Raw genomic sequence first — 26521 nt, forward strand, 5'->3', positions numbered from 1 at the left:
GTGGCAGAGCCCAGCTTTTGAGTTTGCAATCCCGACAAATCCAATCTAGCCTCCCTCTAGCATCTTTCTGACTGCTCTGCAGGAATTCCCCAGGCTCTCCACACCCGCACTGGGCACCTCAGCCAGGGGCCAGCCCTCAAATCACACAGCCCCCTCCCCTATGGCCAGGTGGAGATCTCCCTGGGGCTTCTCTGGAGAGGCCTGGGACAAAAGAAAACAGGCTGCCAGGTTGGCACAGTGGCTCACGCCTGTAATCCCAGCACTTTGGGAGGCCAAGGCAGGTGGATCACCTGAGGTCAGTGGTTCAAGACCAGCCTGGCCAACATGGTGAAACCATGTCTTTACTAAAAATACAAAATTAGTCAGGCGTGGTGGTGGGCACCTGTAGTCCCAGCTACTCCGGAGGCTGAGGCAGGAAAATCGCTTGAACCCGGGAGGCAGAGGTTGCAGTGAGCTAACATCATGCCATTGCACTCCAGCCTGGGTGACAGAGTAAGACTTCATTAAAAAAAAAAAAAAAAAAAAAAAAAAAAAAGGCCAGGCGTGGTGGCTTAAGCCTATAATCCCAGCACTTTGGGAGGCCGAGGCAGGCGGATCACGAGGTCAAGAGATCAAGACCATCCTGGTCAACATGATGAAACCCTGTCTCTACTAAAAAAATACAAAAAATTAGCTGGGCATGGTGGGGCGTGCCTGTAATCCCAGCTACTCGGGAGGCTGAGGCAGGAGAATTGCCTGAACCCAGGGGGTGGAGGCTGTGGTGAGCCGAGATCGCGCCATTGCACTCCAGCCTGGGTAACAAGAGTGAAACTCCGTCTCAAAAAAAAAAACAAAAAAAAACAAAAAAAACAAAAAAACAAAGCAAAACAAAAAAGGCAGGGAGCTCTCTTCTTTTTTTTTTTCTTGAGATGGAGTTTTGCTCTTGTTGCCCAGGCTAGAGTACAATGGTGTAATCTTGGCTCACTGCAACCCCCGCCTACCGGGTTCAAGTGATTCTCCTGCCTTAGCCTCCGGAGTAGCTGGGATTATAGGCACACATCACCACACCTGGCTGACTTCTGTATTTTTAGTAGAAATGGGGTTTCACCACGTTGGCCAGCCTGGTCTTGAACTCCTGACTTTCGATGATCTGAGGGGACTCTATGAGCAGAATTTACCAGGAGCCTTGGTCTTCCCACCCAAAAGGCCGGTTGCTCTGCCCTCCCATACTTCAAATGGCAGCGCAGATCAAACCAGCAAATGCACCCTGGGAGGGGTGGGGTCAGGAGCACACTCCAGCAGTCAAGTGACAGGGAACTGGGCAGCAGACGAGAGGCGAGAGACGTGTGATGTCGGGAGGAAGAGACATAGGAGCCAATGAGGAAGCCGTTTGCAGTCATTCTCAGCATATGTTTATTGAGTGCTTACTGTGTGCCAGGAAGTAAGCCAGGTGCTGGAAACAGCAGAGGAGCAGGGAAGAGGCGAGCCAGCTGCTGGGTTGACCCTGGTTCATACTGGGCACGGTTTAACCCTTCAGGCTCCCTTCTGAGGGCCTGGCCGGGCTTTGGGCTGCTCCTGCCTAGCTGCCCTTTCCAGCAACGTTAAGGGACTCAGCGAGGCAAGACCCTTCCCCTCTCCCACACTGGGGTAGAGGCACACAGACGAGCTCCTCCACACGCCTCCAAACACGTACACACCCTGAGGTACCCAGGACGCATCTCAGATACACACACGCACGCACAGTAGGTGGCACAGCCATGCAGCCGTGTGAGGATGTGGCACACAGGTGCCGCCTACGTGGCAATGCCTTGAGCTGCCCCACTCAGCACTCACCTGTCTACCAGTGATTATCTCCAGCAGCTATTTGGCCAAGTTTTACCAAAATGTGAAAGCCACAAAAGAAAAGTGAATGAGAGAAGAATTTCTTAAGGCTTTGCTCAGAGAGGGCTTCTGAGAAGCAGATACAGACCTTACTTTTTTTTTTTTTTGAAACAGAATCTCTGTCACCCAGGCTGGAGTGCAGTGGCATGATCTCAGCTCACTGCAACCTCCACCTCCTGGGTTTAAGCGATTCTCCTGCCTCAGCTTCCAGAGTAGCTGGGATTACAGGTGTCCGCCACCACGCCCAGCTAATTTTTGTATTTTCAGAAGAAGGGGTTTCACCATGTTGGTCAGGCTGGTCTTGAACTCCTGATCTTAAGTGATCCGCTCATCTTGGCCTCCCAAAGCACTGGGATTACAAGTGTGAGCCACCACGCCCAGCCCAGACCTTAGTTTCTTGACTCGGCCAGGAGTCTGTCCTGCTTGGAGCTGCCATAAGTGGCTCTGATTCTCTGGACGTGGGCATGGGGTGTGTCCCTTTCCCTGTGCCGGCTGCCTTCTTCCAGGGCACTGAAAACGTGGAGTCCAGCGTCCCACCCTGCAGTTCTTCCCTGTGTGTCCACGAAGCTGCGCCACTCAGGTGTTATTTTCTCCATGTTTCAGACGATGGCGGGGAAGCTCAAGACTTGTCCAAGGCCACCAGGACAGTCCTCCAGCCTTTGGTCTCCCCTGAGAAGGGTCGGGGTCTGGGCGCTGCAGGTGGGGACGGCTCACTGAAGCGGCACAGGCAGTGGCTTCATGCTGGCGGGAGAGGTCTGTGCAGCGGTGGGCCACCCACAGGGGCCACGTGCCCCTCCTCCAGTGGCCTTCGGGAAGCTTCGTCCTCACCCAGGGATTGGAGTCAGTAAGGCGTGGGGAAGCAGGCTCACAGAGCCACTTGCTCAGCCTGACCACCCCACTCCAGGTGAGGGCAGTGGCCTGGGGATAACCCACTCATGTTGGGGGTCCAAGGCTCCTAACTCTCAGAATCCTATGGTGTGTATTGGGGGAAGATGGGCTGCCACCCTTGAGTTGGGCCCCTGGTCGTTGGCACAGATATGGGAGCTGCTGCTGAAGGAGCCCTGAAGGCCGAGTCTGCTGAGGCTTCTCAGAACCCCCTTGCAGAAGCCCTCACCATAGGGTGCCCACAGTGTGTCCCCGGCCCCTCTCAGCTGCATATCTACCCACATTCCACGGCTGTCACACACGGGCATTGGAAACGCTGCTTGGCTGAGTGCATCTGTGCCACTGAGAGTCTTGCGCACATAAGCCCAACACTGGGCATCCCAACATTTGCAGCGTCCCCGGGGCCTATGGCAAAGCAACGCCCTCCTCGGAGTGCACCGCATGGGGCCGTGACGAGGAAGGTTTAAACGGAAGTTCTGACCAGGATGATGCTGGGTGCAAGAGGGGACAGGGGACGGAGCAGAACAGAAACGGTCCGTGAGGGCCACATCTTCAGGCCTGACGAGAGGTGGGGGCCTGTGTCCAGGCGGTGGAGGCTGCAGATGGAGGCCGAGAGGGTTTAGAGAAGGCCAACCACCAAGAAATGCCCAGACCCCAGAGTAGCGAGGAGGGGCTCGGGGCAGGGTTCCTGCAGCAGACCCATCCCCTTCCTCACTGATCAAACCACAGGCCAGGGAGCCCTTCCTGCTCTTTCCTGTCAGGGCCTGGAGGATGAGGAGATGGGGGGCCCGGTCACTCGATGCTGGCTGCTCCAACCAGCTGTGGTCCCTTCCCCGGCAAAAGCCACTTCTCCTGTGGGTTGGGGTCACCAGGGAATTGCTCCCCCAAGTACCCATCAGCCTCCAGGGCCAAAATGATTCAACTTCGACCTCGCCCTACTCCTCTGAGAAAGCTCTCGGCTCCAAGAAACAGAGACCATGCCTGGGCCTGCTCCCCTGCCACCGAGGCCTGGTGGCCCTGAGCTGCTGCTCTGAGCAGAATGTCCCGACCTAGAGAGCTGTGCTGCTCCAGCGACTTGAGACCTGTATGAGTCCTGGCTCTGACCTTGAACAAGTGACTCCATTGCTCTAGGTCTCGTTTTTCAGTTGTAAAGCAGGGAGGATAGTATCTATTTAACTCCTAGATTGTTATCAAGTCAACACTAGGAAAACATGTCACCTGTCAGCTCTGTACAAGGCAAAGTAGGACAGGTGGCCCTGCATAGTGAGGGGTGGGATGCAGGGGGACCCAAGCTGTCTGGACACCCACAGTTTCTGCACCCTGCTCCTGCTTCCCGGCCTCAAATCCCCAAGCACTGGTGGCCCTGCACTGCTGTCCGCCCTCAATTCTGGTTTCTCAACACCCTGCTTCCTCCCAGTAAGTGCCACGCCCTGAGGGTAGGTGGGAGAACGAGGCAGCAGTGCCCACTCTGGCTGGCCCTGGGCACTGCTGGGACAGCATAGACCACGTCTGCCCCACTTCAAGACTAGCTTTTTTGCTGGGCACTGTGACTCATGCCTGTAATCTCAGCACTTTGGGAGGCTGAGGTGGGAGAATTGCTTGAGCCCAGGAGTTCCAGACCAGCCTGGGTAAAATCGGGAGAACTGGTCTTTATGGAAAAAAAAAAAAAAAAAAAAAAAAGAAAAAAAAACTAGCCAGGCGTGGTGGCACACACCCGTAGTCCCAGATGCTTAGCAGGCCGAGGTGGGAGGATCCCTTGAGCCCATGAGCTGGAGTCTTCCTGGGTGGCAGAGCAAGACCCCAGCTCACACACACACAAAAAGACAGCCTTTTCCCAGCGGGCAGTGGCCTTGCTAGTTAGGGCTTCCTGAATCTGCACTCCTGCTTGATGGCGGGTCTCAAACGCCGGGAGGCAGCTGGGTCAGCAGCCGGTGGCAAGGCCGGGAGTCTACCTGTGGTACCAGCTCCCGGGAGCCTCTGCTGCAGGTGGCCATGGGGTGCAGTGGGGGCTGGCGGTTCGAGCCGCTTCTCAGCAGCACCACACGCCAACTTGGGGAGCCCCAGAGCTCAGGAGCGTGGGAAAGGACTGCCAGTGCTGGCTGTAGGAAACAGGCCAGACTTGAACTCAGCCTTTCCCAAATTTCACTCTAAAACCTCCTTGAAAATGAGGATAACCACTAACATCACAAAATGAGCATTCTCAGTAGACAAGTTGACTAGCTCTCAATTTTTTTTTTTTAAAGATGGGGTTTCACCATGTTGGCCAGGCTGGTCTTGAACTCCTGACCTCAGGTGATCTACCCACTTCAGCCTCCCAAAGTGCTTGGATTACAGGTGTGAGCTACCGCGCCCAGCCTCTCTCAATTTAAAAAATTTTTTATTTATTTAGAGATGGTCTTGCTCTGTTGTCCAAGCTGGAGTGCAATGGTGTGATCATGGCTCACAGCAACTGCTGCCTCCCGGGTTCAAGCCTCAGCCTCCGGAACAGCTGGGATTACCAGCTAATTTTGTATTTTTAGTAGAGGCAGGGTTTCTCCATGTTGGTTAGGCTGATCCCGAACTCTCAACCTCAGGTGACCTGCCTGCCTTGGCCTCCCAAAATGCTGGGCTTACAGGCATAAGCCACGGCACCTGCCTTTTAAAAATATTTGAGTGGCGCCGGGCGCGGTGGCTCAAGTCTGTAATCCCAGCACTTTGGGAGGCCGAGGCGGGTGGATCACGAGGTCGAGAGATCGAGACCATCCTGGTGAACATGGTGAAACCCCGTCTCTACTAAAAATGCAAAAAATTAGCTGGGCATGGTGGCACGTGCCTGTAATCCCAGCTACTCAGGAGGCTGAGGCAGGAGAATTGCCTGAGCCGAGGAGGCGGAGGTTGCGGTGAGCCGAGAACGCGCCATTGCACTCCAGCCTGGGTAACAAGGGCGAAACTCCGTCTCAAAAAAAAAAAAAAAAAAAAAAAAAAAAAAAAAAAAAAAAATTTGAGTGAACAAAAGCCCAGGAGATGTGTGTTTCAGGCACCCAAGCTGGTAATTCAGAGCTTGAATGTGGCCTGGCCTGCCCCTTCTTCTCCCTTCACCCCCCACATCCTAAACTGCTCTGAGCCTGCAGCTGTCCTGGGCTACCCTTCAGCTTAAACGCATAGGGAGTCCTGAGGGTTGTGGAAGGGCGCAGGGAGGGAAAGGCGCCAGGGCTTGCCTGTTTGGCTGGACAAACAGCAGAGGAGGGCGGCCCACACTCTAAGATGCCTGCATAAGCCCCGATGGTGTGGGGGCGGGGAGTGAGGTCTTTGCCTGGCCCACAGCCCCTCCCAAGAAGGCAGATTCACAGAGAGATGAAGAGCAAGCTGGGCATGGCCGATGCTGGTCGGTGGCAGGAAATCTTGTTCTGCCTTTTCTTCTCCAGCTCAAAAGAGGCACATGCCACTAGACTGATATGCTAGGAGGGGTATCCCTTACCAGGAGGAGAACGGATTTATTGCTTTATAAAAAGAAGTCTGGTAAAACTGTTGAGAAAAAAAAAAATAACTAAAAACCCAAACATCAGCTCACCCCTCTAAGCACCCCCAGGAGGTCTCAAGACACATTTCTGGGGGCAGTCAAGGTGCGTGGGTTGATGGGCCAGGTGCCCCTGCCTCCCCTGTCGTCAGCTCCAGGGCCCTGCGGATCCCGCCAGCAGGGGGTGCTGTGGGCCTGCAGCCTCGGACGAGCTCCTGGCCCCACGCCAGGGTGGCTCCTGGGCACTGGCTGGGCTGGAGGCCTGGCGGCTCCCGCCTGTACACCCCAACCCCACACACTGATCCACGGCCCCACCCAGGCCTGGACCTCCACGTCTGCCGACCACAGCCTTACGTCCACCCCCACAAAAGTAGTTGTGTGTATGCTGGCGGTGCCCTGGCTCTGGCGGTGCTCCTGAAATTCCCTTCAGGTGGCAGACAGGATGAGGGTGGCCATGGAAACGTGTCCCCGCGTAGGCCCTGGGGGAGGAGGCAAGGGGCACAGCCACCATGTCCAACCAGCCCGCTCTCCCCTCCCCGGGCCGTAAGCCAGGGGGCTTCTGCACCGGCCGGACAGGCCCTGGCCAGGACACAGGGGCTGGAATGACAAAGGAGTTAGCACCAACAACAGGAAGCAGGCCCTTCCTTCCTCAGGTCCTTCCTCAGGCAGCCGAGATGAGCCGGGGACGGAGAGGGGCCAGGCGCAGCGAGACAGTGCGAGCCTTTGTCCTCAGGCAGGTGTGGCCATGGACACGCAGCTGGGGGCAGGTGGTGGGCAGTGGATGGCAGCCCCCTCTGCTTTGGCAAGAGGCAGAATCCAGACACTGGCAGGAGTGTGCTGCCGGGAGGGTTCCTGGCTCCTCCCGCAGGCACCGCGGAGACCCCAGCCCCTGGGTCCCTCCCGGGCGGGCAGCCCTGTGTTCAGCAGGAGGAAATGGAAACGTCCCAGGCCCTCTCCGGTCCTTCCATCGCCGCACTCCGAGGCAGGACCGGCCCCGGAAGGGAGCCGGGGATGGCGAGGGTCCTGGGGTGCGTGGGGTCCTCTGGGGTGGGCAGGGCAGGGTCAGCCGCGGACGCACAGGCAGGGCCGCAGTCCCGAGGTGGTGGCCGCTACACGAAGGCCTCCTGGTTGGACGAGCCGTTGATTTTGAGGAAGAGCTTGTCGTCTTCCCGCCTCTGCCGCAGCTGCTGCTCCAGCTGGCGCCGGTAGCAGATCAGGTAGAGCGGCAGGCAGAAACCCAGCAGGCTGAGCGCCAGCAAACCCACGTTCACCTGCGGAGGCAGGGGCTCCGCGTCACCGGGCTGCAGGCCCGCCCTCCACCGGGTTTGGGAAAGGGGATGGGGTCACAGGGGTGCAGGGGGAACCCAACAGGAAGGCCGTCACTCCGCATTCCAGCGTCCCAGTTTCTGGCTCTTCATGGCCACCCCGCTCCCCCGACCCGCCGTGAACTCTCTGATCTGAATCTCCGGGGCAGGACTGGTACAAGCTCCTGGTCCCAGGTTGGAGTGCAGTGGCACGATCTCAGCTCACTGCAACCTCCACCTCCCAGGTTCAAGTGATTCCCCTGCCTCAGACTCCCAGGAACGCGCCATCACACCTGGCTAATTTTCGTATTTTCAGTAGTGGCAGTGTTTCATCATGACCAGGCTGGTCTTGAACTCCTGACCTCAAGTGATCCTCCCACCTTGGCCTCCCAAGTGCTGGATTACAAGCGTGAGGCACTGCATCCAGCCCAGGAACTCTGTTCTGTTTATCCCCAAATCAGGTCCAGCAAGGACACATTCCTCCTCCCGCCCGGCCTCCATTCACAAAGGGACCCTGAACTGATCTGAACCAACGTTCCCAAATCACCCATGCTCAGGGCCCTGATGCCCCCTGAGTAGCGTCTTGCAGCTCCCAGTTAGCAGAGGGGGTTAGGCACCCATGACCCACCGCCCCCAGACCCCTCTTACCCACAGAGGGTCTCCCTGGAGGGGACCCATCATGGCCAGAAACAGCGGCTGCTGCAGGAGGGCAAAGAGCGCGCTGACCAGGGACTGCAGGCCCGTGAGGCTGCCGAACTGGGTGGAGGGGTACCTGCGGGCAAGCCATAGCTGTCACAGTCAGCCTCCTCCCTCCTGGGCTCTGCTCGGCCCCAGGTGACTGGTGACCCCGGGCTGCACCACTGGTACCAGACAAGGGGAGGTGCTGGCCCTTGGATTTCTGCCAATGGGCAGTTTTTTTTTTTTTTTTTTTTTTTTTTTTTTTAGACAGACTCTTGCACTGTCACCCAGGCTGGAGTGTAGTGTCACGATCTTGGCTTACTGCAACCTCCGCCTCCTGCCTCCTGGGTTCAAGGGATTCTCCTGCCTTAGCCTCCTGAGTAGCTGGGATTACAGGCATGCGCCACCACGCCTGGCTAATTTTTTCGTATTTTTAGTGGAGACGGGGTTTCACCATGTTGCCAGGCTGTTCTCGGACTCCTGATGTCATGATCCACCTGCCTCAGCCTCCCAGAGTGCTGGGTTATAGGTGTGAGCCACCAAGCCTGGCCCTGCTGGGCGGTTCTGCAAAGTGTTTCTCTTTGGGACCAGCCCCAGGCCTTAGACTCCAGGGAGGGCCGGCCCCACTCAGCTGTGTCCAGGGCTGTGGGTGTCTGGCTGAGCCGAGTAGAAGGTGTGGTGCCAGGAGGAGTCTGTGGTTTGGGAAACAGCCCCAGAGATGAGCGTGGAGGCTGGGCGGTGCCTTCACCCACAGGAGTGTTGAGTAATCTTGGAAACTCAGCCCCACAGACCCTGCCTCCCATCCTCAGACCCGGCCAGGGGAGCCATAGCTTCCTCAAGGCCTGGGGCGGGGCGGGCGGAGGGCGGAGGACGAGCAGAGCCGGGAGGACCCCATGGGACGTTGCGGGAATAGGGATAGTTCTGGGTGAAATCTTAGCACACAGCAGGCTCTGCTGGCCCAGAGGTGGGAAAGGAATCCCGGCAAGGGATGAGCTGGTCCCACGTCAGAGCCCGTGGATGGTAGCGTTTAGTTTCAGTGTTTGCGTCAAGGCCTGAGCCAGAAAAGGAGGAACAACTGTGGTTCCTTATGTTTCTGCGGCCTCTTGGAAAAAGACAGAAGTTTCATTTCAGCCAGGGCTGGACAAAGCTACGGCCAGGCTGGGTGCACAGAGACTCTGGATGGGGCTGCCTGGGACATTCTGGGCTGAGTCACCCATGTTGCTGCCCTCGGTGAGGGCCATTTGAACTCAGTGTTGAGCTTCAAGCAGCCAGAACCTACCCCTGTCCTCCCTGTGACCAGTCAGGGCCAGCCCAGGACTCGGCTGAGCAGTGGCCCCTGAGGCCGTAACAAGCTGCACAGGTGCCCGACCTGGCTGGGGGCACTGACTTCGTGCTGAATGCCAAGGCTGGTGGGCACCCAACTGTCTGCCCACTGACCTGCCTCCCACCAGGTGTGGCCTCTCCCTGACACACCCAGCGGAAACCCTGGCACCTGCCTCTGATGCAGGAAGATGAGCCCTGCCGGAACAGGCTGACCCAGCCTCCGAGTCTCAGTCCACAAGCAACCTCCCTGCGCCATTCCCACACCCTCGCCCACCAGGTACCTACAGCTTCTAGGACTTACACGGCGGCATACAGGCCCCCAACAGCGGAGTGGATGAATCCTCGCACGATCGTGTGCAGGATGAAGGAGAGGATCTGAGGGAGGGAAGGAAGGCTCACTGTGAGCAGAAGGCCTTAAGAGCCCTGACCTCGCCCCCGCCCTCCAATTCCTGGGGCCCTCGCCCAGGAGCAGTGTCAGCCTGGAGTGGGATCAACCACGTCCTCCAGAGCCAATCATGAGTTTTTGGAAATTTCTTTTTTTTTTTTTTTTGAGATGGAGTTTTGCTCTTGTTACCCAGGCTGGAGTGCAATGGCACGATCTCGGCTCACCGCAACCTCTGCCTCCTGGGCTCAGGCAATTCTCCTGCCTCAGCCTCCTAAGTAGCTGGGATTACAGGCACGCGCCACCACGCCCAGCTAGTTTTTTGTATTTTTAGTAAAGACGGGGTTTCACTATGTTGACCAGGATGGTCTCGATCTCTCGACCTCGTGATCCACCCGCCTCGGCCTCCCAAAGTGCTGGGATTACAGGCTGAGCCACCGCGCCCGGCCAGTTTTTGGAAATTTCTAAAGCCAGTAATTAACACGGTCATCATTAAAAATTAAATTATAGTCCGGGTGCAGTGGCTCACATCCGTAATCCCAGCACTTTGAGGGCGAGGTGGATAAATCATCTGAGGTCAGGAGTTCGAGACCAGCCTGTCCAACATGGTGAAACCCTGTCTCTACTAAAAATACAAAAATTAGCCAGGCTTCGTGACAGATGCCTATAATCCTAGCTACTTGGGAGGCTGAGGCATGAGAATCGCTGGAACCCAGGAGGCAAAGGTTGCAGTGAGCTAAGATCAGGCCGCTGTACTCTAGCCTGGGTGACAGAGTGAAACTCGGTCTCAAAAAATAAATAAGTAAGGCCGGGCGCAGTGGCTCACGCCTGTAATCCCAGCACTTTGGGAGGCCGAGGCAGGCAGATCACAAAGTCAAGAGATTGAGACCATCCTGGTCAACATGGTGAAACCCCATCTCTACTAAAAATACAGAAATTAGCTGGGCAAAGTGGCGCATGCCTGTAGTCCCAGCTACTTGGGAGGATGAGGCAGGAGAATGCTTGAACCTGGGAGGCAGAGGTTGCAGTGAGTGAAGATCGAGCCACTGCACTCCAGCCTGGGCAACAAGAGCAAAACTCCGTCTCTAAATAAATAAATAAAATAAAATTACAGGCTGGGTGGCTCATGCCTATAATCCCAGCACTCTGGGAGGCTGAGGTGGGTGGCTCACTTGAGGTCAGGAGTTCAAGACCAGCATGACCAACATGGTGAAACCCCACCTCTACTAAAAATACAAAAATTAGCTGGGCATGGTGGCAAACTCCTATAATCCCAGCTACTCGGGAGGTTGAGGCAGGAAAATCGCTTGAACCCGGGAGGTGGAAGTCGTAGTGAGCCGAGATCACGCCACTACACTCTAGCCTGGGTGACAGAGCGAGACTCCATGTCAAAAAAATAAATTAATTAAATTATATATATTTATGACTAAATAAATAAATTATATTAAAATAAAGGTAATGAATACTCAAAACTCATCACTCGCTGGCCTGGTGCAGTGGCTCACGCCTATAATCCCAGCACTTTGGGAGGACAGAGAAGATTGCTTGAGCCCAGAAGCTCCAGACTAGCCTGGGCAACGTGGCAAGACCCCATCTCTACAAAAAATATAAAATGGGCTTGGTGGCACATGCCTGTATTCCCAGCTACTCAGGAGGCTGAGGTGGGAGGATCACCTGAGCTCAGGAAGTCAAGGCTGTAGTGAGCCACGGTCCCACCACTGCACTGGAGCCTGGCCCTATGAGAGTGAGACCATCTCAAACACACACACACACACACACACACACACACACAAAACCTCATCCCTTCCTAATCACTGTACTTGGGTCACCAGTCTGAGCGTTTCAGGCTTTTCCATCTGCCGTAGATGTATGGTAGAAACATCATGTGACTCTGAAGCTCCTTCCTATTCCACATCAGTGACATCGCATGGGTGGCTTGAAATCAGCCATGCTGAGACCAGGTACACCACAGAAATCTGCAAACACTAACCTGGGGCCCCGGCGCTGTTAGATATGTGGGCACAGCGCTGAGTGGGAGGAGGTGGCTGAGCACGCCTCGGGCTGCCTTTGCCCACTGCGGACTGTGCGCCCCGGCCTCCACGCCAGCGCCCCCCGCCCTCCCAGTGGGTGGCCGCCCTCTCACCTCCCTACTGAAGTGTTTCTTCCTTGTGTGTGTGGTTTATTTTGTTTTGAGACAGAGTCTCCCTCTATCCCGGAGGCTGGAGTGCAGTGGCGTGATCTCGGCTCACTGCTACCTCCGCCTCCGGGGTTCAAGCGATTCTCCTGCCTCAGCCTCAAGAGCAGCTGGGATTACAGACATGTGCCACCATGCCTGGCTACTTTTTTTTGAGACAAGGTCTCACTCCGGTTGCCCGTGCCCTGGTGTGATCTCAGTTCACCGCAGCCTCAACTTCCGGGGGTGCAGTGAGCTGAGATTCCCCCACCTCAGCCTCCTGAGTAGCTGGGATGGGACTACAGGTGTGCGTCCCAATACCCGGCTTGTTTTTATTTTTAGCAGAGACAGGGCATTGCCATGTGGCCCAGGCTGGTCCCTCCTGAGGTCCTATTGCTGTCTGTGGGAGGGCCCCTGCCCAGGAAGGCTGCTGCTGGCAGGCCTCGCAAGCTCCAAGAGGCGCTTCTTAACGCTTCCTGGCAGGCCTGAGAGCCGTCCTCTTGGCTGCCAGGTCCCTGTAGTTGCCTTTTTTTGTCTTTTGTACATAGCCCTGCCATCCTGCTCAGCAGCCAGGACCTGTTCCCAGGAATGCAGAGGGGGAGGAGGAGGGGCTGCTCTTTGCCGTGTTGAGGGCTGTGCCCAGTGTGCACACACACATACACACATACACACACATATGCATGCACGCATACGCACAGGCACACACACACATGCATGCATGCATACACAGGCACACACATGCACATACGCACACACAGGCACACAAAGGCACACACATGCATGCATGCATACACAAGCACACACATGCACACACACATGCATGCACGCATACACACAGGCACACACACATGCATGCACGCATACACACAGGCACACACACGCATGCATGCATATGCAGGCACACATGCACACACACACATGCACACATGCACACACACAGGCACACACACCTGCCTCAAATGCCTTGCCCTTTTTACAGCTTTTCTTTCAGCAAGAGCAAAAAGGAGATGACTGTCTCCGCTGAGTACTGCCCCTTGACTGGACAAGGTGGTCAGGGCAAAGGTCTGCTGGTCTTGCAGAGAAAGCCACCTGGGAGGCCAGGAGGGCTGCAGCACCCCATCCCCTGGGGTGGCACAAACACTCATGGGGTCACTGCGGTCTGCACACCCAGTGTCAGCACACACATAAACTTCCCGCGGGCGGGGCACACCTGGGTGCTGAGCGCCCCTCAATAGCTGGCCACCTGTAAGAAGGGAGGGACTCTTACTTCCCTCCTGGACTTGACCCGCAATACCATCTGGATATACCTATCTGGAAGCAAGAATGTCACTTGTGTCCTTCCACCATCTGTAAATTTAAGGACTGGGCCATACCTCCTGCTAGCCCACTTCACAGATCTGCTGGAGGCGGGGTGGCGCCTGGCCACTGACAAAGTCCACCTTACCCAAAATCTCTGCCAAACGTCGGGTTGCAGAAGCCTCAGAAGTTTGGCAAACAAATTAAGCTTTTTTTTTTTTTTTTTTTTTTTTTGAGATGGAGTTTCGCTCTTTCCAGGCTGGAGTGCAATGGCGTGATCTCGGCTCACCGCAACCTCCGCCTCCTGGGTTCAGGCAATTCTCCTGCCTCAGCCTCCTGAGTAGCTGGGATTACAGGCACGCGCCACCACGCCCAGCTAGTTTTTTGTATTTTTAGTAGAGACGGGGTTTCACCATGTTGACCAGGATGGTCTCGATCTCTCGACCTTGTGATCCACCCGCCTCGGCCTCCCAAAGTGCTGGGATTACAGGCTTGAGCCACCGCGCCCGGCTGCTTTTTTTTTTTTTTTGAGACAGAGGCTCACTCTGTGACCCAGGCTGGAGTGCAGTGGCGCGATCTCGGCTCACTGCAACCTCCGCCTCCTGTGTTCAAGTGATTCTCCTGCCTCAGCCTCCCGAGCAGCTGGGACTACAGGCGCCCAGCAACAAGCCTGGCTATTTTTTGTATTTTTTGTAGAGAAAGGATTCGCCTCAAGCAATCCACCTGCCTCTGCCTCCCAAAGGGTTGGGCTTACAGGCATGACCCACCGTGCCCAGCCTCAAATGAAGCTTTTGAATCCAGATCTGAGGCCACCATCAGGTCTTTCTCCACTCTGTTCAGTGTAGAAACCCTGTGAGACTCTGGTAACGGGAGCAGAGGTTCCCACCAACGCCACAGATCAGCCAGACCTCTCTGGACATCAGCTTCCAGCTGTCTGAGCCAATACAAAACAACCCCACAGCAACCCCACGCACTTCCGGGAAATGGGATGATGGTGGCATCAATGGTGCTGCACGATGCCCCCAAAACCAAGATCGATGTGGCTTCCTGGAGAGGAGTGCCCATGTAGAGACAATCCAGCCGCGAGCAGAGCCTGGCGGGTGACAGACCCTCTGCGGACAGCCAAGGGCTGGTGGGCTGCTCGGTTGAATGAACGAATGAAAGTCACCATCTGCTTTTTGATGGTGTCCATGAAACATTACACACTTTTTTTTTTTTTGAGACATTGTTTAGCTCTTGTTACCCAGGCTGGAGTGCTGTGGTGCAATCTCGGCTCACCACAACCTCCGCCTCCTGGATTCAAGCGATTCTCCTGCCTCAGCCTCCCGAGTAGCTAGGACTACAGGCACACACCACCACACCTGGCTAATTTTGTATTTTTAGTAGATATGGGCCTTCTCCAAGTTTGGCCAGGCTGGTCTTGAACTCTCGACCTCAGGTGATCCGCCCGCCTCGGCCTCTCAAAGTGTTGAGATGACAGGTGTGAGCCACCGCGCCCAGCCCACACGTTTGAGCCTTCACACGTTCCTTCTTATTGCCCGGAACCCCGTGGCCTCTCCTGCTCCCCATACCCACCTGTAGAGGCAGGTTAGGAATGAGGCAGGTCACCCCAAAGCCTACAAGCAGCACATTGGTGAAGGCGAAGGCCCGCATGGCGTTGGTGACCTTCTGGATCTGCCGGTCCCGCGTCGTCTTCTTCTCACTTCTGCAGAGACACAGAACATGCAGGGGTGGGAGGGCTCCCGGAAGGAAGCTGGTGCTCCCGAGAAGTCAAGCCCCAAGAGTCGCAGAACGTGAACTGACGCAAGACTCAGAAGCCAGCCGGGCAGGTTTTAGGAACTGTGTCGGGGCTAGACCAGCACTGCGGGCACTCCCTGGTCCCACTCAATGGAGCGGGGTCTCAGGTAGGAGAAGATGGCCATTGATATCCTGCAGCGCTGCTGTAAGCTAAGATGACAGGGAGGGAAGGAGCAGACTGTGCCTGGGCTGGCACACGGCAAAGCCTCACTTCACAACTGGCTTCAGGTTCACCCAAATCTTCCAGGAGGCTGATAATAAGCCAGATACAAGCCAAAAAAGGGAGTGAATGGGTTTCCCCTTGGCGGGGGGGCAGGAGAGGGTAAAGGGGAAACGGGCAGGCAGCAGAACCGGAGTGGAACCAGAGTGGGCAGAAATAACCTCCTGGCTGCAGGAGCTAACCTAGCTAGCAGAGCTCTCTCTGTAATTATCTCCTGGTGAATTAACTATTAGCGATCCCAGCCTCACACCCACGCAGATACCCAGGCGATCACACAGCATCCAGGAGTGGACCCCAGGTACTCAGAGATTTGCAGGGAGTCCCAAGCCCCCACCTCCTGTGTGGCCCCAGGCAAACCACTCAACCTCCCAGCCTCAGTTCCCTCATCTTTAAAATCGGTCTAGCAATTCCCTGTGGTGCTGGGAGGCTTCACTGAGATTCTGTGCATTAACTGCTCAGCAGAGAGCCTCAAGCAATAAACCGTAGCTTATTACATGAAGGTGGAGTTCTAGAACACAGCGTTTAACTCATCCTCTGATCTTAGAGCCTGTCCCTTACGTACAGCGGGACTCCTGGGCCTTGTTTCAGCTTCACAATCATGAAAGACTCTATTAACACATACTATGCTTATAGCAACGTACTACTCAAACTTAGTGGATAAACCCCGCAGACAAGTGGGGCGCCTTTAAGATGGCGTACGTACCACTGCCAAGGGGTGGGGGGGATGCTCTCAGGAGCAGGACGCTTTGCTCTCCGTTCCCCACACACTTTCACCTGCTGTCTCTCTTTCTTTCACCTTGCTCAATGTTTCTTTCTTCTTTTTTCTTTTGAGACAGAGTCTCGCTCTGTTGCCCAGGCTGGAGTGCAGTGGTGCAATCTCGGCTCACTGCAACCTCTGCCTCCTGGGTTCAAGTGACTCTCCTGCCTCAGCCTCCTGAGTAGCTGGGATTACAGGCGCCCGCCACCACGCCTGGCTAAATGTTGTATTTTTAGTAGAGGACAGTTCACCTTGCTCAGGCTGGTCTCGAACACATGACTTTGTGATCCGCCTGCCTGGGCCTCCCAAAATGCTGGGATTATAGGTGTGAGCCACCATGCCCAGCTTAAACTTTTTTTGAGACATGGTCTTGCTGTGTCACCCAGAATGGAGTACAGTAGCACGATCACAGCTCACTGCAGCCTCATGAGCAGTCCTGCTGCCTCAGCCACCTAAGTAGCTGCCACCATGCCTGGCTGATTTTTAAATTTGTTTGAAATACGGTCTTGCTCTGTCGCCACTGCAGCCTCAACCTCCCCAGGCTCAGGCGATCCTCTCACCTCAGCCTCTCGAGTAGCTGGGACTACACGTGCAAACCACCACACCTGGTTCACTTTTGTATTTTTTGGTGAAGATAGGGTTTTACCACATTGCCCAGGCTGGTCACTAACTCCTGGGCTCAAGCAGTTCACCCACCTCAAACTTCCAAAGTGTTGGTATTGTAGGCATGAACCACCAGGCCTGGCCAATTTTTAAATTTTTGTCAAGATGGGGGGCTGGCCATGTTTGCCAGGCTAGTCTCGAACTCCTGGCCTCAAGTGATCTTCCTGCCTCCGCCTTTCAAAGTGCTGGGATTATAGGCATGAGTCAGCAGACTCAGCCTCAAACTTCAGCATACAAGGAATTTCCATAAAGAGGGGAGCAGCTTAATAAATTTCCATAAAGAGGGGAGCTGAGCTGAGTGAGTGAGTGAGTGGAAGGACCCGGAGAGGAGTTGGAGTGCAGCCCTCTCTCCCTCCCACCTGCCCACCCCTGCCTGCCTGACACGCAGCTCTGGGGTCTCTGTGCAGGGCCGAGGGCTGGGGGCCTACGCACTGGGTGGCGTCTTTGTCCTCGGGCTCCTCGGAGGCGTCTTCACACTCCTTCAGCCTCCAGTCCATGATGTAGCCGATGACAGGCGCCGTGAGCAGGCACAGCAGCTGGAGCACGCCAAAGATGGAGGTGTAGAGACCAACTGCGGGGGAAGGGCTGTGTCACAGGGGTCCCGGCAGACAGCCCTGGGGGCAGGGACTGGGCACCAGCTGGGAAGGGGCTAGTGCCAATAGGCTCTTTGGAGGTCTGCCCCCGAACCCCGTCACTGTGGGTCTTGCCGGGAGCCCAGAGGCCTTAACTCTGAAGTCGAGGCTGGAATGGGGCAGGGAACCTTCTTCTCAGCTCCAAATCCCCTGCTTCTTTTTCTTCTTCTTTCTTGAGATGGGGTCTCACTCTTGTTGCCCGGACTGGAGTGCAGTGGTGCGATCTTGGCTCACTGCAACCTCCAACTCCCTGGTTCAAGTGATTCTCTGCCTTAGCCTCCCGAGTAGCTGGGATTATAGGCATTCACCACCACGCCTGATTTATTTTATTTTATTTTATTTTATTTTATTTTTATTTTTAGTAGAGACAGGGTTTCACCATGTTGGCCAGGATAGTCTTGATCTCCTGACCTTGTGATCCACCTGCCTCAGCCTCCCAAAGTGCTGGGATGACAGGCGTGAACCACCACGCCCGGCTTCCCCTGCCTGTTTCTAAGAAACAGCGAAGTTAAAAAAAAGAAAGAAAAAGAAACAGCGCAGGAAACCCAGGGTGTCACAATGGCCTTCCCAGAACTCTGGGAAGCCGCCAGAACGTGGGAGCTCCACAGCTGCCAATGCCCAAGACGGAGGCGTTCTAAGCCACTGGCCACTAGGTTCTGCCTCTAAAACACCCCAGGAAGGCACCGCTCACAGGGCTCTAGCGGAAGGGCTTCCGTGTTCAAAGACTTACAACTACAGTGGGTTTTCCAGGGAAACAGACGCTGAGTGTTGACTGCCCCCTCTACCCCCACGGCTCTAGCCAGGAGGGATGTCTGGAGCTTGAGGCAAGGAGCTTCTGGGTTGAACAGACTGGCTGGGTGGGGATGTCATAAGGTTCCCTGACACCCCCCCACCCACTTACCCGTGGCCATCACTGCATCAAGATAGCACAAATGAAAAAGCAGAAAGAAGTGAAGTTAATGACAGAAACCTGAGCGCTGTAGAGACAGGGAGAGGGGCGGGTTCCTTCGGGCCCAGCACACACTCCATTTCCCACCAAGCATGACTTGGGGCCCGGGGCGGGGAGGGGGCAGTGGGCTTCAGCCAGGCCCCTGGAGGTTGACTCGGGACAGCGCCCGGCCCGGGCCCTGCAGACATCCTCCTGTCTGCTGGTGCCGGGTCCCAGGCGGGCTGGTGAGTCAGGCCCATGAGACGCTGGCAGGTAGCATGGTAGGAAGTGGCAGGTGAGTGCAAGGCCTGGTGCAATCCGAGTCCCTGCTGCCACGGCCTGTGGGAGTGGCTGTGTCATAGCTCCCGCCTGCCCTACTGGCTGAGAGACAGGGAAAGGACACAGAACCTGCCCCAGACGCCCGGCCAAGGCATCTGACACCACGGGTCTCCTACAGATGGCCAGAGCTGGCCTCCCTTCCACTCTGTTAGGAAACGGAGACCATGCCTGGGCCTGCTCCCCTGCCTCAGGCCGTGGCCCCTGCCACTGAGGCCCTGTGGCCCTGAGCTGCTGCTCCGAGCGGAATGTGCCAGTCTAGAGGGCCGTGCAGCTCCAGTGACCTGAGACCCATATGTGAGTCCTGGCTCTGACCTTGAACAAGTGACTCCATCGCTCTAGGCCTCGTTTTTCAGTTGTATCTGATGATCATTTCTATCTTAAATGATGATGTAATAGACAATAGTATCTATTTAACTCCTAGATTGTTATCGAATCAAGGACAATAGAAGAACATGTCACCTGTCAACTCTGTACAAAGGCAGGGTAGGATAGGTGGCCCTGACTGGCGGGGGGCAGGGGGACCCAACCCATCTGGCTACACATGGCCTCTGTACCCCGTTCTCACTTTGAGGCCTCAAATCCTCAAGCACTGGTGGTCCTGGATTCTGGTTTCTCAACGCCCTGCTTCTTCCTAGCAAGTGCCACGCCCTGAGGGTGGGTGGGAGGATGAGGCAGCAGTGCCCACTCTGGCTGGGCCTGGGCACTGCTGGGAACACCTCAAGGCTGCATTTTCACCCAGGCGTGGTTCACACCTGTAATCCCAGCGCTTTCAGGGGCCGAGGTGGGAAGATCACCTGAGCTCAGGAGTTCAAGACCAGCCTGACCAACATGGTGACACCCTCTCTCTACTAAAAATACAAAAATCAGCCAGGTGTGGTAGCACATGCTTGTAATCCCAGCTACTTGAGAGAATGAGGCAGGAAAATCACTTGAACCTGGGAGGTGGAGGTTGTAGTGAGCCGAGATCATACCATTGCACTCCAGCCTGGGTGACAAGAGTGCCAATCTGTCTCCAAAAAAAAAAAAAGACTGCATTTTTGGGTGGGCACTGTGGCTCATGCCTGTAATCTCAGCACTTTGGGAAGCTGGGGTGGGAGAACTGCCTGAGCCCAGGAGTTCCAGACCAGCCTGGGTAAAATTGAGAACATTGGTCTTTATGAAAAAAAAAAATTAGCCAGGCGTGGTGACACACACCCATAGTCCCAGATGCTTAGCAGGCCGAGGTGGGAGGATCCCTTGAGCCCATGAGCTGGAGTCTTCGGTAAGCTGTGAATTGCACCACTCACTCCAGCCTGGGTGGCAGAGCAAGACCCCAGCTCACACACACACACAAAAAGATGGCCTTTTCCCAGCAGGCAGCAGCCTTGCTAGTTAGGGCTTCCCGAATCTGCACTCCTGCTTGATGGTGGGTCTCAAACACTGGGAGGCAGCAGAGTCGGCAGCCGGTGGCAAGGCCCAGAGTCTATGTGTGGTACCAGCTCCCGGGAGCCTCTGCTGCAGGTGGCCATAGGACGCAGTAGGGGCAGATGGTTCTGCTGGTTCCAGCCACTCCTCCGCAGCATCATACGCCTGCTCTCGGGGAGCCCCAGAGCTCATGAGCGTGGGGAAAGGGACCTGGACCCAGCAGCCTCCTCTCTGGGCAGAGCAAGGGCCGTGGTGTCGGGTGCAACAGGTCACGGGAGGAGGACGGGGAAATCCAATGGCCTGTTTGCCACGGACCAATCTTCTGGCCTGGCTTCCTCTAACTTGCTGAAATTGACTTTTCAAACATAGGAAACAGTTGGAAAAATTCCTCTTGGGCAGCAAAAGATGTCTCAAGAGCTTTGGTAAAAGACCCTGACTCAGCAGCAGGGAGATGTGCCTCTCAGGGCCAGGAGCTGGCTCTCTGCACACTTTGTGGTTTCTACCGCTCTGGGCCTGAGTATTTATCAGGCCAGCCATGGTGGTTTACGTCTGTAATCCCAGCACTTTGGGAGGCCAAGGCGGAACAATCCCTTGAGTCCAGGAGTTTTGAGACCAGCCTGGGCAGCACAGCAAGACCCATCTGTACAAAAAATTTAAAAATTAGCTGGGTGTGGTAGCACGCTTCTGGGGAGCGCTCAGAGGTCAAGGCAGCAATGTCTGTATCACCGCAGTCCAGCCTAGGCAGCACAGAAACGCAGAAAGAGACCCTGTCTCAAAAAAACAAGGAAAAAAACACATGATAGATTGGCTTTCCCCAAATAGTGTTCCACAGGCTCCTTTTTTTTTTTTTTTTTTTTTTGGAGACAGAGTCTTGCTCTGTCGCCCAGGCTGGAGTGCAGTGGTGTGATCTCGGCTTGCTGCAACCTCCACCAGCCGGGTTTAAGCAATTCTCTGCCTCAGTCTCCCGAGTAGCTGGGATTACAGGCACCCACCACCATGGTTGGCTAATTTTTGTATTTTTAGTAGAGACGGGGTTTCACCATGCTGGTCTTGAACGCCTGAACTTGTGATCCACCCACCTTGGCCTCCCAAAGTGCTGGGATTACAGTCATGCAGCACCACGCCCAGCCTTTTTTTTTTAGATGGAGTCTCACTCTGTTGCCCAGATTGGAGCGCAGCGGCATGATCTCGGCTCACCGCAACATCTGCCTCCTGGGTTCAAGTGATTCTCCTGCCTCAGTCTCCTAAATAGCTAGGATTACAGGTAATTGCCACCACGCCTGGCAAATTTTTGTATTTTTAGTAGAGATGGGGTTTCACCATGTTGGCTGGGCTGGTCTTGAACTCCTGACCTCAAGTAATCCACCCACCTCAGCCTCCCTAAGTGCTGGGGTTACAGGCATGAGCCACTGCGCCCTGCCTAGACGCCCATTTTCACAGTAGAACCAGCGTGTGTGATCTGATTCTGTCTGCTATCTCACTTTTATTAAATCTGGATGTCTCACCCCCTAAAAAACTGGTTACTGATTCTTCACAAGGCCTAGGGTATCTTTACCTTGATAAAAACAAGTAAACCATCAAAAAACAGTTGCACCCCATGGAGGCTGCCAATAAAAAGGGTTTTGAGCGTGTGTCCCGCCTGGGGATGACTAGGGCTGACTCAGCTCAGGCCCCGGGAAGTTCTGACTTCCTTTGCAGAATCAAAACCTCTAATCAGCTGTAGTCCTGCGCTGTTTTGGAAAAGTGGAGTGTGGGTTATCAGCCGTGTCTGCTGGAGACGGCAAGCCTCGACTGGATCCCAGGCTCAGAGAAAGACTGTGCCCTGCCCTGTTTCTCGGTGAGGGACAAAGATCAGTGTCAGCCAGTTGCCCTGGCGTCTCCAGCCACACCCTGACCTCCATGCGTAGGGTGCCCATGCACCCCCCGTGCTGCTTTCTGGGAGGACTGAGGGTGTGACCTGCTGTCTTTCAGCTGCACTGGGGTGCAGGGCTCTGTTCTGTGCCACGTTTTCCTTTACAGCGCACACGGCAGCCTCCCCCTCAGCCATGGAAAACGCACACGCCACATCCCATGCACAGGCAGCCATTTTGGTCCTTCCCTCCCTCCTGGACCAGGAAACCTTGATGGGGACATGAGAGAACAGGTGGGGCTGGTGGTGATCAAAGAGCTCTGCCAGGCAAGCAGTGCCCGGGAGGTGGCCATCCGCGGCCCTGCCAGCCTAGCTCAGCTTCACACGTCCCGGGCCACGGCCAGCGGCTGGACTCAGGCCGGAGTGACCGTGACTGCCTTCCCGGGAGGTGGCCGGGGCGCCTACCTGTCTTCTGGTCGCCGCTGACCAGGAACTTGAGGATGTTGTTCATGGCTCCCATGTAGAAGATGAGCCGAAGCTGGGTGACACACATGGTGACGAGGCTGAGCAGCAGGATGGGGCTGAACACGCTTTGCATGAAGGATGGGGCCGCTGCGGGAAAGGCCATGGGCTCAGGGCCGGGTACACTGTCCCCACCGCCCCGGGGCCGTGCAAATCCTTCCACACTGGAGGCCGGGAGGCCCCCTGGGATGGGCCTGGTGAGGGTGACGGGCTTGGCACTGCCGTGGGGTTGTCCGCTGTGTGAAATCAGTTGGGCAAATCCCTTTCCTTTCCCAGGCCTCTGCAGAACGGGGCAGGTGGGGCTGCCTCCCCTTTTGGGGTGAAGTGGGAATGGGCGAGCCGATACCCACGGAGCCCCCTCCCCGTCGCCCGGCTGCCATCTCAGGCAGGTACCTGCAGCGTCTGGCTGGCACTTCACCTCCAGGTCGACGGTGGACAGGCACAGCTTGTGGCCCTCCTGCAGTGCCACCTGCTCCTTAGCACTCCTCATGGAGCTGCCCACGCTCAGGCGGCGGCCCACCGTGGTCACCTGCTTGTAGAACTGCTTCCCCGTGATCTTGTGGTCAAAGCCCAGCCAGCTGAACTTGATCTTCACCCTGGGGCCCGGGAAAGTGTCTGTGGGTGCCACCTGGGACCCCGGCTGGAAGAGTGTTTGTGGTGCTGCCCAGAACCCCAGCTTGGGGGAAATAGGGCCAGGGCCCTGGGAGAGAGTCTGTGGGCACTGCCTGGGACCCCGGCTGGGGGGTGGGGGTGGGGCCGGGGCCCTGGGAGAGAGTATGTGGTCACTGCCTGGGACCTTGGCTCGGGGGTGGGTGCGCAGAGGGCCTGGGAGAGTGACTGTGGGCTGCCCGGGACCCGGGCTGGGGTGGGGTGGGGCCCAGGGCACCTTTACTTACGAGTAGTCCATGTCCTCCGGCCCGGGGAAGGGCTCCAGGGGCCAGTTAAAGAAGCAGTTGAGGAAAACCAGCCCAGAGCAGCCGGCCCAGACCACAAGGATGACGATGAAGGAGACGCCAGCATCGTAGATGAGCTGACAAGCACCGTGGGGTGGGGATGGGGTGGGGGAGGGACAGAGTTAGCCGAGGGAGACCAGAGCCGGTAGGCAGGGGCATCTGGCAGCCCCTGCTGTCCCTGTGCTGAGCCTCGTGAGGAGGCACAGCCCTGCCAGCCTGGGCGTTTGGCCATCAGACCCCCACCCTCCAGTCCTCCCACCGTGCCTGCCCTGCTAGTTATCTGGGCCCGGTGTGTCATGAACCCCCCGACTCGGAGGCCTTCCCGATGGCCCGCTGAGATTACGGCACGGCTCTTGGGCTCATAGTGAACAGCCCGGCAGAGGCGATGGTACCTCGGGCCAACGGCTTGTCTTGTGTGAGTGGAGCTCCCTGAAGACAGGCTGGCCCTGTCCATGGATGTTTCTCCCGAGCCCTGGAGAGCTCACATGGCAGAGAACAAAGAAATGCTCCCTTGGACCCCATGTGGTGGGCATGCACCGGCCCAGGCCCCCGGTGCTGTGGGGGCTGCTGGGTGTGGCCCTGGCGGAGTGCTCGGCACGGGACCTGGCCGGCGGGCAGCCTACTGGGCACGTTCGCTGCAGTCATGAGTACCAGCGACTTCCAGCAGTGACTGAGAGTCCCCAAGGCATTGGCACACAGTTACCCAGCATGCCAGGGAGGACCTGGCAGACAGTTACCCAGTGCGCCAGGGAAGACGCCGTCATGAGCCACTGAGAAGAGGAGGAGGAAGAACTCGTGGGACCTGGGACCTGCCCCGTCCAAGGGGCACAAGAATCTCGGCAAGTCCACAGGATGGCTGGCACCAAGTCCCAGCTCCCACCCCCTCGATGCCCAGGAGGCCACCCCACGCCATGGTGCCTGAACTCTCCCAGCCAGCAGCCTTCCCACACGCACCCCTGAGGAAAGGGGCTTCTCCCCAGTGTCAGGGCCAGAGGCGGGAATAGCCCCTGCGGGGCCCTGGGCACAGCCACGGGATTTGGGGTAGGAACTCGGGCGGATGGGCTGTGAGGTGTTTGCTTCATCCTGACCCTGTGTGACTTCCACAGGTCGGAGTCCTGCCTGGGAGGGAAACAGCTGAACTAACTTGGCCAGGAGCAGTGCTTTGGCGGACGGAGCAACAGCACAGTAACAGCCGGGGGAGATAGGAGCTAGACTCAAGTCTGAGACAAACACCCCCCGCCCTTTCCCTGCCCCAGCGCAGAAATGCACAGGTGCCTGCAGCAGAGCCCACGGCACATGCGTGAGTCCTGCCCCCGAGGCCACGTGGTTCTCGTTTCTCACTGGTGATGCCAGGTGCATCCTGCTGGGGTGAGGGTGCTGGGGAGGGGCCACCCCCAGTGCCCACAACTGCCTCCCTCTCAGAGAGGGCGGACGGAGGCTGGAGCAGGGCTGAGCACGGATGTCAGTGCTACATACTCGTGCTCACCTTGATTCCCGGGAAGGTGACGGCCGAGGAGGCGTAGGACCCAATCATCAGGGCAATAAACGTGGACCGAAGGTCTCCGAACATGTTGGGCAGCTGAGAGATAAGAAGTAGGGAAGCCTCAGTGGGAGGAGGCACCGGGGAAGCGCAGGAGGAGCGGGAAGATGACCAGGCCCATCGGCCCCTCTTCACCCGTGCCCCTCCTGTGTGACTCACAGGGCAGTAGTCCAGGGATGATGACCGCTCACTCAAAGTGTCTCCTCTCTGCACCGGGGCTGATACAGGCAAGGAGTGAGGTCACACAGGGTACAAGCAGCTGCCTGACTGCAGCGGGCAACCCTCCCCACCTCTCTGCTCCCAGCAGAACCCAGGAGCCTTCTTGTCCTTCCAGGGTAACGCTGAGATGCCAGAGAACAAAGCTATGAGCCTCAGGCAGCCCTCAAAGGGAGAGAGCCTGTTAAAAATAAGCATCTATTTGGGGATAATCAAGTCATTTTATAAATAAAAATATCAGCATCCCAGAAAGACCAGATGTCAGCAAAAACTGCTTTTGGTTTGGAGAGGGTAGGTTTTTGGAAGGTGTCAATCAGAATTCAACAGTTCTCTCTGGTCTGGTGATGAAGACGGCCCAGGACTCCTACTTCTAAATTTCTTTTTTTCTGAGATGAGATTTCGCTCTTGTCACCCAGGCTGGAGTGCAGTGGCGCGATCTCAGCTCATTGCAACCTCCGCTTCCCAGCTTCAAGCAATTCTCCTGCATCAGCCTCCCAAGTAGCTGAGATCAGAGGCGCCCACCAACACGCCTGGCTAATTTTATATTTTTAGTAGAGATGGGGTTTCTCCATGTTGGCCAGGCTGGTCTCAAGTGATCTGCCCATCTCGGCCCCCCAAAGTGCTGGGATTACAGGCATGAGCCACTGCGCCTGGCCCCCAGCTAGCCTTTAATTATTTTTATAGAGATGGGGTCTCATTATATTGCTCAGGCTAGTCATGAACTCCTGGCCTCAAGCGATGCTCCCAGCTTGGCCTCCCCAAACAAAAACTCAACCAGTTTGTATTATCAAACCTGCCTACCTACAAGCAGATTAATCACAGCTGAGGAGAGGCAGTCTGCACATGGCGACATGCCTGTCTCCAATCATTTCCGCCTGTTTTGTCCACAGGTAAAAATGAGTAAGACATATCGTCAAAATTTACACCTTCTGTGCTTTAAAGGATGGCATCGACAAAGTGAAAAGAGCTGGGAGTGGTGGCTCAGGCCTGGCATCCCAGCACTCTGGAAGGCTGAGGCAGCAGGATTACTTCAGGGCAGGAGTTGGAGAAAGTGAAAAGAATGCACAGAATTCGAGAAACTTCACACAAACCATGATCTAATCAGGAGCTCGCATCTAGAGTATGTAAAGACAGCAGCCAATAGTCATTCAAAAAACAAAAAATAGAACATACAAGAACCCCTACAACTCAATGATTAAAAACCCATTTTTTTTTAAATATGAAGTCTTAATCTGTCTTCCAGGCTAGAGCGCAGTGGCGCCATCTCGGCTCACTGCAACCTCTGTCTCCTGGGGGGTTCAAGT

General features: G+C 56.1%; 1 protein-coding gene across 3 annotated transcripts in view; it reads right to left on the reverse strand.

The window, feature by feature from the left end:
• Window positions 1-1368: 1368 nt before the first annotated feature.
• The window catches only part of SLC43A2 (solute carrier family 43 member 2), a 59074-nt gene continuing 33921 nt past the window's right edge, over window positions 1369-26521 (reverse strand). For all 3 annotated transcript variants that reach the window (XM_074388343.1, XM_074388345.1, XM_074388344.1), the window contains 9 exons: window positions 24948-25040; window positions 23405-23538; window positions 22902-23104; window positions 22452-22598; window positions 17267-17405; window positions 14973-15102; window positions 9848-9921; window positions 8194-8317; window positions 1369-7512 (listed from right to left, as the gene is read on the reverse strand). In XM_074388343.1, the coding sequence (XP_074244444.1) occupies window positions 7351-7512; window positions 8194-8317; window positions 9848-9921; window positions 14973-15102; window positions 17267-17405; window positions 22452-22598; window positions 22902-23104; window positions 23405-23538; window positions 24948-25040 (1206 nt within the window). In that variant the 3' untranslated portion in view covers window positions 1369-7350. The remainder of the gene's footprint in view (window positions 7513-8193; window positions 8318-9847; window positions 9922-14972; window positions 15103-17266; window positions 17406-22451; window positions 22599-22901; window positions 23105-23404; window positions 23539-24947; window positions 25041-26521) is intronic.

Source organism: Saimiri boliviensis, chromosome 17 (genome assembly GCF_048565385.1).
Source record: "Saimiri boliviensis isolate mSaiBol1 chromosome 17, mSaiBol1.pri, whole genome shotgun sequence".
In the NCBI taxonomy this organism is placed as follows: Eukaryota; Metazoa; Chordata; class Mammalia; order Primates; family Cebidae; genus Saimiri; species Saimiri boliviensis.